This window comes from Phalacrocorax carbo, chromosome 3, assembly GCF_963921805.1.
Source record: "Phalacrocorax carbo chromosome 3, bPhaCar2.1, whole genome shotgun sequence".
Lineage (NCBI taxonomy): Eukaryota > Metazoa > Chordata > Aves > Suliformes > Phalacrocoracidae > Phalacrocorax > Phalacrocorax carbo.
Window position 1 is genome coordinate 279,651 of NC_087515.1, and position 14,327 is coordinate 293,977.

Here is a 14,327-nt window from a genome sequence, read left to right on the forward strand (position 1 = left end):
GATCCTGCCACCTGCCTGTTCATCCTCACTGATTGTGGTATCAATGAAGCATCATATATTAATGTGAGAGTGACACTGCCTTATATGTATTCATCTCTATATTAAATTAGACTGTAGATCCATCTATGACTTTCAACAGGAAGCCACCACAGACACACTGCACATTTCCTGGGAGACATATCCACATATGTCATACTAAAGAAGAGAGCTAGCCTGGAGGGTGCAGTGTTCACCTGGGACTGAAGCAATGCAGTCCTTGTTCTGCCTCCAGCCCTATGGTTTGAGCTCTGGTGAGTTAATTAAGCACTCTCTCTTCCTTGTACAGGAGATAAAAGAATTTCTTTCCCCAGCAGCAGCACTGGAGAATAAATGCATGTGGGACAGCACAGGGCTGAAACCCTTCAGAAATGGGGGACCCACAAATGTCAGAGATACACACTTACTGAGCTGTTGCACTATGTTCATTTCTCACTCATACCCACCTTGTTCACATGTAACTCTGTTTTGACAGATTTTCTCTGTTTATCTCCTTTTTTGCCCTAGTGTTATTCAACTTACCAGCATCCACCTGTTTCGTTTGCTGCTGCAAACCATTCATTAGCCTGCCCAGAGGTACTTGGAGGCCTCATTTTCACCAGCATCATTCCCTCAGCAAAACACGGGGCTGTGCCTCAGCTAAGAGGCATGGGCTAGAAATCCCATATCCAGGACTTTAGTACGGTTTAGAAAGCGGTGAGTTCCTGGTGGCACTTTGACCGACTCCATAATTCAGACACAGAATCAGCCAAGGAGGATCTCAGAGGCTCCCAGCCCTCACCAGTGGGACCTTTTTCCTGGCATCTCAATTGCATCTTCCTGAGTGCAACCTTCATCCACGTCTATGTCTGCCATGTGACTTATGGCCTCATCCTTCCACACTACTGGCCTTTCCAATGCATTTCAACACCTTCTCTGAGGTCATTTCATCTCAACCAAATCTCCTTTGCCTGCTTAGTAAAATGTCCCACAAACCAGGCTCACAACCCTTCCTGTCCCTGAAGAAGACAAATCCTGCCAGAAGGGATGGCAGGGTTTCTGCCAGCTCCAGCCAGCTCTGGAGATAGCCCCATGGGGATGCAGGCAGGGTGGAGGCAGGTGCTCCCTGTCGCAAGGCAGCCCACAACACCTGGCAGGGTTTGGCTGCCAGGAAAACAGCAAAGGGAGCACTAAAGGTGATATCTGTGATTCAGAGGCTACAGACTTTGTGTTCTTTGAAAGGTCATGACCAAGAAGAAGGTGGGAAATAGCAACTGCATGTTTAATATTCTGCACACACTTTCCCTCTCTCTTGCTGTTGAGTGTATCAGTCCTATAGCAATTCTAATGAAGATATGAGGCAGGAAGACATTTCTTAAGATAAATACTGCTGCTTCCAGCACTGTTTACAAAGAGAGGAACTGCCTGACCATCAGGACCTGCAAGTTAATTTTCACAAAACTTCCCTTGTTTTAGGCACTATTATATCCAATCTGCAATAAGCAAATCAGTCAGTCAGAAGCTAATAATCATTAGCTGCAAATCAAATACAGCAGAGATCACAGGGTATACTTTTCCCCCTTGCTGTTCCTCCAGTGATCATCTGCCAGACTCAGACATGAACCTGTGAGTCAATCACGCTTATTCCCACTTTATGGTCCCTGGAGGGAACAGAAACATCAGTGACAGCAACGTCCGAACACCTCTGGATGTTTTGTGAGGAGCTGGGGTCAGAGAGCTGCAGAGGCGTGAGAAACCGCAGAAAAGGCAAAGCTCTCCGCGCTGGCTGGAGCAGCCTCCTGCTCCAGCTGGGACAGCCCCATCGGGCAGGTGAAGGACAGGTGAGGCTGGCTGCCAAACTGCCAGGCAAATGCACCAGGGACTATCTCATCACAGCACGAGTCCCTGATCCCATGCCCCCTCCTAGCATGCTGAACTGCTCTGCGACAGCTGAAATTTTATAAGGTTCCTGCATGGAAAGCCACTGCCGCCTGTGCAGCCTTCCTGGAAAGCCAGCAGCAGGCAGTCGACATCAGCCAAAGGCTCCTGTGCTGCACCTAACAGCACAGTAGGATGTCCTGGACCAAATGCTAGGGAGCAGATGGAGACGCTCACTTCTACACCCCACCATGATGTCTCCCTGCTGTTGACATGCTGGGGTCACAGCTGTCCCCACATCCCCGGACACTGTACAGTGAGGATCCAGCTCAGTCCCCTGACCATAATCCTTACTGAGTACCTCCTGGCAAAGACACCAGAATCCCACAATGTAGCATTTGGGCTTGCTCGGGGCTTTGACCAATACTAAACACCCCTCCCCACTGAACTTAAGTGAAATATAGAATATGAGCACGGGTCAGGCCAAAAAAAAAAATCCAGGCCTTAAAATACATGTCTCTCTAAGCCAGTAATTGCTGAGCAGCTCTGATCTAATAGACTCACTGGGAGGAAAGCTTCCTTCCAATTACCAGCCCCCTAATTTTACCACTGGTTAGCCAGTGGTTCAGCTGTCACTCCGGCTCCCGGTTCGTACATTGCAGACCAACTCAATTTATTCTCATTATTTCCCCAAGAATATTTGCTTTTTAAAGCAGCTCTTGATATTTTCATTACTGCGGCAGTAATCCGTCTCTGTGACATCCTCAGAATGGAAACAGTGGACACTCTCCAAACGTCAGGACAAAGCCAAAAATATTTCCCTGCTCAACTGGTACTCATAATTGTCCATGAGTTATTCAGATCAGCGGTATCTTTTTAGCTTAGATTCCCGCAGAGCCAAGGCAGCAGGACCCCAAAGACCTGCATTTGCAGAAGTCTCCTGGACTGCGGGCAATTCTGAGCAGGATTCACAGCAGAATTTAAGGACAGCTGTAGACATGGTACAGAAAGGCGTGCACAGGGTAAACATTTCCCAGTGTCCTCAGACTGGGCAGTCCTTGTCAGACATAAAAACAGATTTTGTGATTTCCCTTGCTTTTACACTACAGATATAAGAAAAAATCCTACCAATGGTTAAGTCCAAGGTGTTGATCTGTATGTGAATTTTGACAGAAAACTTGACCTCAAACAGTGACAGTGTTTAAGGGAGGTTAGGAACCAAACTTGTTTTGATGCTGATAGGAACCCATTTTGAACTCTTCTGATTGCCTACCACTGGATGTAACTCTGTGAAGAAGGTTTTGAAAGGCTAATACCAAAAAAAAAAAACAAAACAAAACACACAGCAACTTTCACGATGGCCAGATCAGTCCTGGATCGTTCACCATTCAGACATTCTGGCATCTGATCCGCATTTTACATCAGCCCCCATCACATCTTCCTGAAGCAAAAGATGGTCTTCTGGTCCTCTATCATCAGTGACGTCCCTGGACTGGAAAGGAGCTTCCTATAAACACACCACCAAGGCCAAACCCCTCTTGTGCCCACGCAGCCCACATATCACTTGTTACGTGTCAAGCAGCTGGCTCGCTGCACCCACATTGCTGCTCCGGCAGAGTTTCCTTCCACCTTCCCGCCTGCCCGCTCGCTCTCTCCTGTTGTCTCCTGTCATGTACACTGATCAACAGCCTTCAGGCTCAAGAGCTATGTTCTGGCTCTGCATCTGTGCAACACACAGTACCGTGGAGTTTTAATCCACAACTGACACTGCTAGGTGTTATCACAACAGCAACAAGGACCTTAGGAGTAGAAAAAGAAAATCATCAGTAAGTCCAATCTCACTGACCTCACTGTGCAGTTTCTGGTTTGACTTAGATGCAGATGCCAGGCCCCCGAGACCACGAAGTCTAGGCTTGTGTACCTCACCGGACAAAAACGATGCAAGCAGCAGGGCTTCAATCTAAGCATTTATTAGCCACTTTGCTAAACTGGCACCCAGTGCAGGAATACTTATTTCATACATGCTGCTGGCCTAGTTCTGGGAAATAAAGTTACTTTGGGAATGACAAAATGCTTGTAGAGCTCATCAGACCTCTCCAAAAGGAAACCGAAAGGGTTATGGTGTGACAGGTACCTCTGACAGAGCTCGTTCACCACCACAGGTTGATGTTATGCAGCAGCATTGTGGGGACATGGCATGACACTCACAGAGAACAGGACAAAGTCACCTTCAGTGTTTTCTGGTTAACAGACTGCGTGGTTAACACAAACCACGTTTGCTCACACAACGACTACAAATTTGCTATAAATCCACAAATCTCCAATTCCCAATATAACACCACTTGTCTTAAAGGGGGAGCTGGAAAGAAATCTAATTTTGCTTTATCACTTGGAGTTGCTCTGCAGCCCGCAACTGCCAAACATCCCAGCAGGAAAACCCCAGGGAAAAAGAGCCCTCTCCTGCTTTTACAGTGGGTGAACACCCTCCCCAATTGCTCTGATAAAACACAAAGACGGGTGAAGAGAGAAGCCCGTTGAGCTGCCTGCCCAGACAGCAGCAGGGAAGGCAGCCAAGGCAGCAGGTGCCTTCTGCTGGTGGCCCGACAGCTGGGAGCACCCTCTCTATTCTGGGAGTGCGCAAGGACCTTACTAGGGCATACAGAAAGCCTCTCAACTTTGAGGACCCCCGTGCAGCATCTCTATATTAACTGATCCCTCTCCGTCATGAAACTCCATTGACATCTTCCTGCCCTGTCTGCAGTCTAAGGTGCTTACCGATTGCCTGACTCTGTAGGACAGTGGGAACGACACCACCAGCATCCTCCCTTGGCTCCTCTGATACTTGGGGTTTCACATACACGTGGCCGTGCCAGCAGCAATATGTTCCCACCAGGACCACAGCCCTGACTTCTGGGACAAATTCTGTCTTCAGTGGAAGTCTAAGTGCTGGATCCTTGTCTGGCTTATTACTCTATTTCTTGCTTTCAAGTCTGCTTTCAAGTGACTTCTATCAGTGAAGGAGCAGGCCCACAGTCACTAGAAAGTGTTGCCAGCACAAAAAACCATTGTGCCCCAGACTAAAAGAGCAGTGCACTGTCCCAACAGTTGGCACTATGTTCTCCTTAAACTACTTCTCCACAATTTAACATGTTTTCCACCAATGGTCACAGACCAACAAAGAAAAAAAAACAAAGAGCATTCCAACTCTCCCCGCCCCAAACTCCTCCACAATCCAGGAGAAATAAAAAAAGAAAGCTCATGAGCACAATCATAAAGCCAAGGGTCAGCAACGACTCCAGTCTGAATTACTTGTCAGTGAAATTAAAGCTTAAAAGATTAAGACGCATGCAACTGTATGACAGAACTAGGTTAAAAATAGATTACAAAAGTCCCAGTCTCTTCAATAAACAATGTTCTATCTGGTTATTAAATCCCTGCTCGGTTTCCTTGTCTCAGCTCTTCACTGTTTGTAACACCTACCTGAGATAAAACTGAGTGCATGGGAGCAGATGATTCTGAGAGGCATCCCCGACTTACACAAGGGTTTACCATGACTTGGCCAGAGGAGAGCCTTCTGAATTTAGTGTATTTTCTCAGGTAAAAGAATACCACTGGAGCAGAAGGAAGCAGGTCAGATGGTCAAGGTAGTCCTTTTTTACTCCAGTATATTGAGGAATGATGCCTGGCCACCAACTAGACTCCTTGACAGAAGAAATAACTGGAAGAGCCTCTCAAAAACCAAGAACATCTCTGGCACAACCCAGCATACATGGTTCCCTGCTCTACCCAGAGCAGCCTGCCTTGTTCTGGGGAAAGGTGAAACAGAGAAACTAGAACTCAAATTAAAAACACAGCAGTTAAATGGTAATTAATAAATCAAGCCATGCAGATGAAAAATTACTGTTTAATGCTGGAGTGACTTGCAAGAAGAAAGAAGGAAAAGCTTCTAAGGCTCACTGCTACAGCGAAGTGGGCTGTACTCAGCTACTCACATGGGCAAACTTTATTTATCTCTCTTAAATATGCCTTGGACAGAGATTTCAAAATGCACCAGAGGTTTAGTTCTTCAGCTTCCAGAGGCCCAGTTTAAGATATTTTAAATAGAGATCTGATTTTCAGAGTGTGGATGCTAGTTTATAAAATACAGCTCTTGCAGGTAGGTTTTGGTTTAGCCATCAAAAACGCAGGCAAGTCTGCACTGATTGAAAACTGCACTTTTTGAAAACTGGTCCTCCTGTGCTAAGGATACAGACCTCAGGAGATCTAATTTTTCGTATCAGTGAGAAGAGACAGAAACAAACAAACAAACCAACCCCTCCAGTCCAGAATCCTCACTGGTGATCCACAAAGTGTCATCAACACTAATTGGAAGAGAAAATCACGTCACTTTCAGGCTACTGAAACACACCTTTCTACTTTTCAGTAACAAACCATTGCACAAATATTTTTTTGTATAATCTAGAACCATCTTGGTTTTGAAATCAGTAAGAAGCCCACCAACTCTTAAGGGTCTGATAGGTAGGGGTGTCTCCGACTTATACTGGATTTGAGACTTTTTCAAATTTTCAACACTGTTTAAAAACAAGCAAAGGAGACAAGGGGTTTATAATACTTAACACTAACATAAATGTTTTTATGGTTGTTTAAAGGAATTTTGCTTGCTTGCATTTGTTAATCCTTCCCTAGAGTTTGTTACACACACAATTTCAGCTCTGGGCTGGCGCAAAACAGCCACATGGTTGATCTCCCCAGTCTGTTGACATCATTCAAACCAATTCATTTTCCAGCCCAACTTTGTCCTTTCTGCTTGGGCCACAAAGAAAAAAGGAGCACAACAATATATTAAAGCAGATTTTTATCTACATCAATTGTTTTTTAGCATGAGAGCAGCTCTTCAGGAGCATTACAACACTGCCACAGTTATTTGGAAACCCTAAAGTGAGGCATAACAGCAGATGGTATAAACAAGTTGTGTAGCTTTTTGATACCCATCCTGCAAGCAGCTCAACCTGCAGAAATGAGTTTGGCTGCAATTGCTTGCAGGACTGGAGCTCTAGTGCTACCAAGGTGATAAATTCCTTAAAATTTCAAAATTAAATACATAAATAAAGAAACAAAGTAGAAGCTTTTCTAATTATTGCCTTGCTTGAGGGCTTCTGGCAGCGTGCTCCCAAGCTATTTCAGACTGACTGCTAAGCATTAAGCATTTTTCCCCTTCACACAGCACCAGCTCCCAGCAGCATCTTCCCACGTGAGCCTGGGCAAGAGACAAGCAGGGCTTAGCAGCAAAACCCTGGGTGCCCGCAGGCAGAGTGGCCGAGATCTCCATGGCTCTTAATGCCGATTTCCGTCATACGCCAAGCATGGATGGGGAAGCCTCCTGCTCTGAAGGCAGAGGTGACAAGCACTGTAGGAGTGTGTCAAATCAAGACACAGCGTAGCCCGAGACCTGCTGGGTGTTTGAAGCAAGGAGAGCGCATGGGCACAGGGTTGCAGCGGGGCTTCCCATTTTAGACTTGCTGTGCTGGGTAAGGGAACCTTGTTATAGGCCTTTTAATGACTGCAGAGATGTACCCAGAAGGACACCTCTCACGGTGGCTGCGCCTCTGCTGGGATCACAAAGCAGGGGTGGTGCAGTCCCCTAGCCGTGGCAGAGTAAGGGCAGATGCATCACAAGTGCTCAAGCGTGAACTGCCAAGTCTGCAGCTGGTGGAGAAGGTGAAAACAGTGGAAAATGTGATTGCCCTGGCTCTAGATCAGGCTCCTCTACCTCCAAAGGTGCCTCCCTAGCACAGATAAAGTTAGCCAGGTTAAGAGGAGTCAGGTCAAGGAGCTGCAGAGCAGAGGAGTGGTGAGAAGAGAAGGGATCTAGACCACTGTGGGACCTGTGTAAAGCTAGACACTTAGGAGACAGCTGCAGGGTGGACCCATAATCTGATGGAAAAATCTGTCTGGAGAAAGCTTTTCTCTCAAGCCTCGAGAAATGGCGAGGCAGGGGTTGGGAGACAGACTGAACAGAAAGAAACCTGGAGTGTCTGGGTACTTAGAAGGAACACAATCACACTGGCAAAAGCAAACACTAAATGTTAGCAGATGAGATAGTTAAGTCACTTGCTTAATTCATGTCAAGAACGGTCCCAGAGATGAAGGCAGCGCTCATGATGACAGAGGTGTTCTATGTGTCCCCTTGCAGAAGGTGGAACATGAGCTGGGACCTAGAAGAAAAGGGGCTCACATATGGCTAAAACAGCTGAATGCTCCCAAGGAGAGCTGGGCTGTATGGACATTGAGATGGCCACTTAAACAGAGGTCAGCCCAGCAAGGAAATCCTTGTGCAATGCTGAGGTGGAGCAGCATCTGGAGCCAGAGGGAACAAAGAACATGCCACAGGTTGCTATACATTCAGGGGAAAACCGGGCCCACGCCAGCTCTAATGGGCCCCTAAAATGACAAGTTATTCTTTTGTATTCAATCTCTCTGTGCTTTGTTTCCCCATCTTTAAAACATGCTTTCATCTCACAGAGGTTTGGGGAAAATTAATTAATTGTTCATCAACTGCTCAGATACAATAGCGATGAGATCGGCAGAAGTTCAAGAGGAAATTAATATTTCTGCCTTTGGAACAGGGCTTGAATAGAGCCTGGTAAATAAGGCAGAAGGGCACACACTGAACAATGAAGAGAAAACAGAATAATGAATAGCTACTCATTAAGTGAGCAAAGTCCATTCTGTGCACTGAAGGAGGCAGGGACCCTGTGGAGAAACCAGCATGGGATCCTGTAATTAAAGACTGTATAATAATGCACACACACCATGGGGGCAAATTAAGGTTGCACAAGGAACCTTAACACTGCTATTTTCTAACTTTTCAGTGTTTGACTTTCAACCTTAACAATGCTCTTTTAATGCAGTTTTTAGGTGTGTACTGTCATATAGAGGTATGGGCATCATACCTTCCTTCTCCAGTTCCAGCAGTGGGATGTCTATTCTGATTTATTCTGAGAAGTGTGCACTTAGCAGCCATTAAAGGCTTAGAAAAATAGTCAATTAGAGTTGGTGTTCAAGGAAATGCACACCAGCTTTTTGGGGCTGTGGGTTTGTTTCTTTTTTTTTTTAAACAAGCTACATGTAGCCAAACCCAGTATTTTCTTAAGCCAAGGAATAATACATCCAACATAGCACATATATACTACAACCTAATTTAAAAATAAAACATATCGTGGAGAGAGCTGGTCAGTACTTTTTAATCCAGCCTTTTACTGGTTAAAAACAAAACAAACAAAAATAAAGAGTGCAAAAATAAAGAGTGCTTATGGAAATGCTGCAGAAGTCCCCAGCAGGTTTTAGTTCTGGATTTCCTAGTCCGCAGGCAATACAGCACTCCCAAGCACTCCGCCACCAGGCAGCTGCCCTGTAATCTCCAGCACAGAGATATTTCTTCCCCCAGCTCTGAGCACCCCAGGAGGGGATGAAGCAGCCCTGCCATGGAGCTATGGTTTACTGAGGTCAGCTGCCCGTGCTGCTCTCCATCCACCTCCTGGATTGCCCCTATCTCCAAGAAACTCAGCATCCAAACAGCATCTGGTGCTGTCAGATACTGACCAGCTAGCGGGATCCCAACACGCTACCACAACTGCAGCTTCAAATTGCCCTCCATCAACACACAGAAAGCTCTCGCTGGAACACTGCTGCTACTGCTGGCAGGTGTTATAGGAAAGCAGGGGTGAGATCACCTCCACCCCCTCTGCAACTCCCCTTGCACAAATCAGTGGTGTGATCATCCTGAAATTGTCCCTTCCCTGCTGGAGGCATCCCACGTGTAAAACAGAAAGAGGGGGAACAGAGCAGCCACCTCCTGACAGCAGAGCATTTAATGATGGGTTTTGCTGAACATGAAGGCCACATGAGCATCATCTGGTTCAAAGTGCCACAGGAGCAGGCTTAATTCTCTCCTCCCACCTGACAAATGGCAAAACCTTCCAGCCTCAGACTAAGATGCCTGAATGTTGCTTTCCAGGGCAGGAGTCCCAGAAAACAGGTTAGTGTCCCGAGCAGCTTCGGGGGAGGCTCGCAAGACAGCAAAATTTGGCTGGTAAATCCCTGCCCATTGACTCACTGGTCTCATCTGGAAATCAGAGGACTCCAGCTGCTGACTCCACAGGTCTGAGCTCAAAGGAGAAAACCCTGCTCTAACTGAGCTGGAGCATAGCAAGCAGCTTCAACTGACAGCCTGCCTCCAGGCTCACCTGGCCCATTACAAGGCAACTCAAAACTGAGATCCGGGTCCCCATCAGAATTGAAATCCAACCAACAACCATATTTAGCACCTATGTTAGTGCATCTACAGAGACTCTATTGATAATAAAACCAATTTCCTATTAATAGTAACAAAAGATGTATCACACCAGTAGAAGCAAATGACTTTTTGGTGAAGGGTAGGGAGTGGGGAAAAAACGAAAAGCACAAACCGAAACAGATTTTTTCTATAATACTGGAATTATTTAAACTGAGGTTTCCTCCTTGCTCATTTAAATCATGATTCCATGCAGCGACGTCCATCATTCCAGATCTCACCTACCCTCTGTGGGTTGAACTGCAGCAAATAGAGGTTAAGTGACTTGACAAAACCTCACACAAATCACTAGCAGAGCCAGGGAAAAGAAAGTTGGGACAAATCAGTCCAAATCTCAGTTCTTGGCTTGAAAGAGACCCACAGACCATGCTTAGGATGCCTTACAGCAGCCAATCCCCCCTATGAACTTCTGAAAGCTACCAGGCCTGGCAGGCTGAAGACATTTACAAGAGCATTTCAGCTGTGTTATATCCTTCAGAAAAAAACATCTCCCACCTGTAAACGGTCTCTCGAGAAGACTGACAATCTTGTCAACTGCCAAACTCTAGCAAACCTTTTCCACTGAAAGCTGTGATTTGTAGCTAGTGTCTTAGCAGGTTTGAGGCACGCAGTCAATACCGTGGAGAGTAAAAATCAGAATTCACTCCTCAGCTATCGTGCTAAACAGTTAATCATCTTCATTTGCTTGAGAAAAACAACCTGAGCAAAAAGTCCCACTGATTCCCCTCTAGGCAACGCAGCTTCATGCCCTGGGAAAGCTCTGGTCATTAAAAATTGGCCTGAATCAACTGGGCTTTCACATAAGAGATACAGTAGAACCACTAACCTATTGAGCATGTGCAGCATAGAGCTGCATGTTCCCGTGCAAATCAAGGGAGCTTAGGTGGCTAAAAAGTACCACTGTAGGCTTCTCCTGAAGCCTCCCCATAGTGAAAATGTTCACCTTCATCCTAAAAAAGTTCATTGCCAATGCAAATAAAATTGGATTACAAATTTTTCCAGGAAAGGCCAATCTCTCTGCATCCTTTCTCACACTGACCAAGTTAGACAGGCCCCTTCTTTAAAGTTCTTCTTCTGGAGCTAGTTATCCTATTGCCATGTATTGATAATATTATTCTGCTTCTCCTCTTTACAAATAAGTCTGCACAGTAACATTTCAAAGAACATTTTATGAGATTGTAAAAATACTGGGCAGGTTGGCAAGTGCTAAGGTGAATGCAGATTCAGATATTTAATTATACAGTCAATCATGTCTGCAATTCAAACAGCAGCTCAGATCTCACAACTTAATTACTTTAATTACAGATGAATAGCTTGTGTTGTCGTAAGTAGTTTGACACACTGGAAAACAGACAGAAATCATACTAGGAGTGGATAGCCTTACTCTAGTGAGGAAAAAATTTGGGGCACCCTTGGAAGTATTCAAAACCTGACTGCAGAAAGCCCTGAGCAACCTGATCCAACTTTGAAATTAGCCCTGCTTTGAGCTGGGGGTGTCAGGGTGGTGAGGGCTTTGGATCAGAGACCTCCAGAGGTTCCTTCCCACATAAACCATTCTGTGATTCTGGATATAAAGAATGCGATAAACTACAAACAAAGACCGTATCTTTCTCACACAACTTTGTAAGTCACGCCAGTCACCAACAACGTTGTGCCAGCTCAGCACACGTATCTGAAACTCTTGCACAAAGGCAGCACCTTTTGTGACGCTCCACAAGTGTCATCGTTCTTTCAGAGGCATCTTGCATGGCTCACTGAAGTGCATTTTTACCAGCCAGAGGCACAGACCTTTCCTGGCTCCTTTGGTCTGAAAGAACCCGATACAAACATCAAAACGCATTTTTCTATAGCTTCCAAGAGGAGGTGTTAAATAACCAACTTTTATTCCTTTGACCACCCACATATCTTGGGCAGCTTAAAACGCCTGAGTTGACATTTGCTGTTCTGCTTTTCATTTCAAAAATGCAAGAGGAATAACGTAGGGTCCTATTAAAAAGAACAAAGCCAGAGAAATTTGGGGCAAGGTTGTGAACCTGGTAGCTGATTTCACAGTACAGCCAAGGCACAGGATGAAGCAAGAACTGTTAGGAATCATTAAATGCTCTTACCTGTCCTGCAAAAAGCCCACACACGCCAATAATACAGAGAATGTTAAATACAGCAGAGCCTACGATGGTTCCAACACCTACGTCTCCTTTTGTGATAAAAACACCTGAAAAACAAGTTCAAGGCAAGCTGTGTAAGTTGGAAAGAGCAGAATTTTTCCACAAAAAATTGCAGACCTCACACCCCATTAATGAGTCTTCAGGCATGTACCAGTACTGGCACTTTTTCCACATATTTAACAGGGCAACTTTCAGAGAAAGGTACTAGGGTGAATAAAGGTCGCAGAACTTGCTTTCTGAGGGGAGCTGGACAGATTGTCTAATGAAAACCAAATACCTCAGACATGCCTAAGCGACCAACCTCCTGGTCTTGCGATCCAACATTATGGCAATACACATCATAAAAGGCAGTAAGCTCCGTGGGAGCAGCTGGTTGGACACAAATCCGCAGGAAACTATCTCCTGTCAGACATCCCCTCACCAGTACTCTGCTCTTCCCATTATCACCATCTCTACCGGCTTCCATAGGCAAGCAGAAGCTTGAGCTGGAGCTGCTTCAGAGCTGCCTGGCCACTAGCTACTTGCAAGCTGAATGATGCCTCTCAGGATGAGTTGTGGGGCTACGTGACATACGCCTTTCAGAGCTCTTCTGTCAAATTTGGTTAAAATTGGACAACGAGGTTAACAGTGAGGGGGCTGAACTGACAGACACATGCATCATGGTGCTGCACAAAATTCTTTCCTTAGGAAGTCAGCCTAAAAATAACATCCCATCTCTTGCTAAGCTGTCAGTCTGTTTAAATTCACCACTTGCTTTTAAGGTTTCAACAGTATTTATCCAGGCAGTGTAGTCTGGAGAATTTTTTTCCCCACTTTATCCTTTTCTCAGAAACATGTTACACAGAAGCAGTCACCTGCCAAGTGACACCCAGGATCTGGTAGATGATACCACAGCAAGATAATGACCTGACTGCTAGGGCTTCTCTAAGCTGCCCAAAGGAATCTGGTTTTATTTTCACCCTGCTACTGCACTATCCTTAACCAGAGTACAATCCCAACTTGGTCCAATTTAAGTTCCTACATTTTGAGGCTTCGCTTGCATAATCACACACCTCTGCAGAGTATGCAGCTTTGTGTGAATTAATTTGTGCTCTGCATCTGATAGCTGTGACTGAAATAGAAGTATCTTCTAGAGACAGTATCTAAGGGTCTAAGCTGAGAATAATCCTCCTCAGTGATGGAGTGCCCACCTTACCCTCCCAACTGCTGCTCTGATGATCACCTATCAATAGAGATGTGGATGAGTAGAACTGCAAGGGCACTTTCCCCTTGCACGAGGTAGCATACATACAGCATCATTTTATAACAGCTGACTGCAGTCCCCTCTTAGCTCAAGGCTGTTGAAAGACCACACAGGTTTCCCAGGTTTCACACACTTAATGACTGCTGAATCCCTTGATCACAATTCCCATAAGCAGAGAATTGCTTTTCAAGCATTTCAAATCCTCTTCTCCTCCCCACTCTGGCTTTTCCAGAGGGAAGCGGTGTTAGGAGACTAACCAGCGTGGAGATTATGGCAGAGAACCTGCAGCTGAGGACACAAGGAGTTCACCTGGTTACCAACCCAGGAGGCTGGATGTGCATCCTTTCACGCTACATCCTGGAGGCGGAGTGGCAGATAGCGTGGGAGGGTGGATAGGAGGGGAGAAGGCTGCACGTGCAGAGCTCAGCGCTGTGCAGTTTGGCTGTGCTACAGTGAGGTAGAATAACGGACAGTTAAGGTGAACTGCCTACTGGCCCTGGTTTGATGGCATCAGATCAAACCACTTCCAAGGCAGCCCTGCTGTGGGATAATGGCACTTTTTCAGAGCTGCTTCATCTAGCGAGGATTCCTCACAATTAGTCCTGTGAGTGCCCACGAGGGAAGGGCCAGGTATTATAGCTAATGTTACAGGCGCTAAGCAATCCCATTTCAA

At 45.7% G+C, this 14,327-nt stretch overlaps 1 protein-coding gene across 3 annotated transcripts in view; it reads right to left on the reverse strand.

Moving 5' to 3' along the window:
- The window catches only part of LOC104045786 (sodium/potassium/calcium exchanger 3), a 273,214-nt gene that overhangs the window by 143,779 nt on the left and 115,108 nt on the right, over positions 1-14,327 (reverse strand). For all 3 annotated transcript variants that reach the window (XM_064445489.1, XM_064445490.1, XM_064445500.1), the window contains exon 6: positions 12,355-12,458. In XM_064445489.1, coding sequence (XP_064301559.1) covers positions 12,355-12,458 — 104 coding nt within the window. The remainder of the gene's footprint in view (positions 1-12,354; positions 12,459-14,327) is intronic.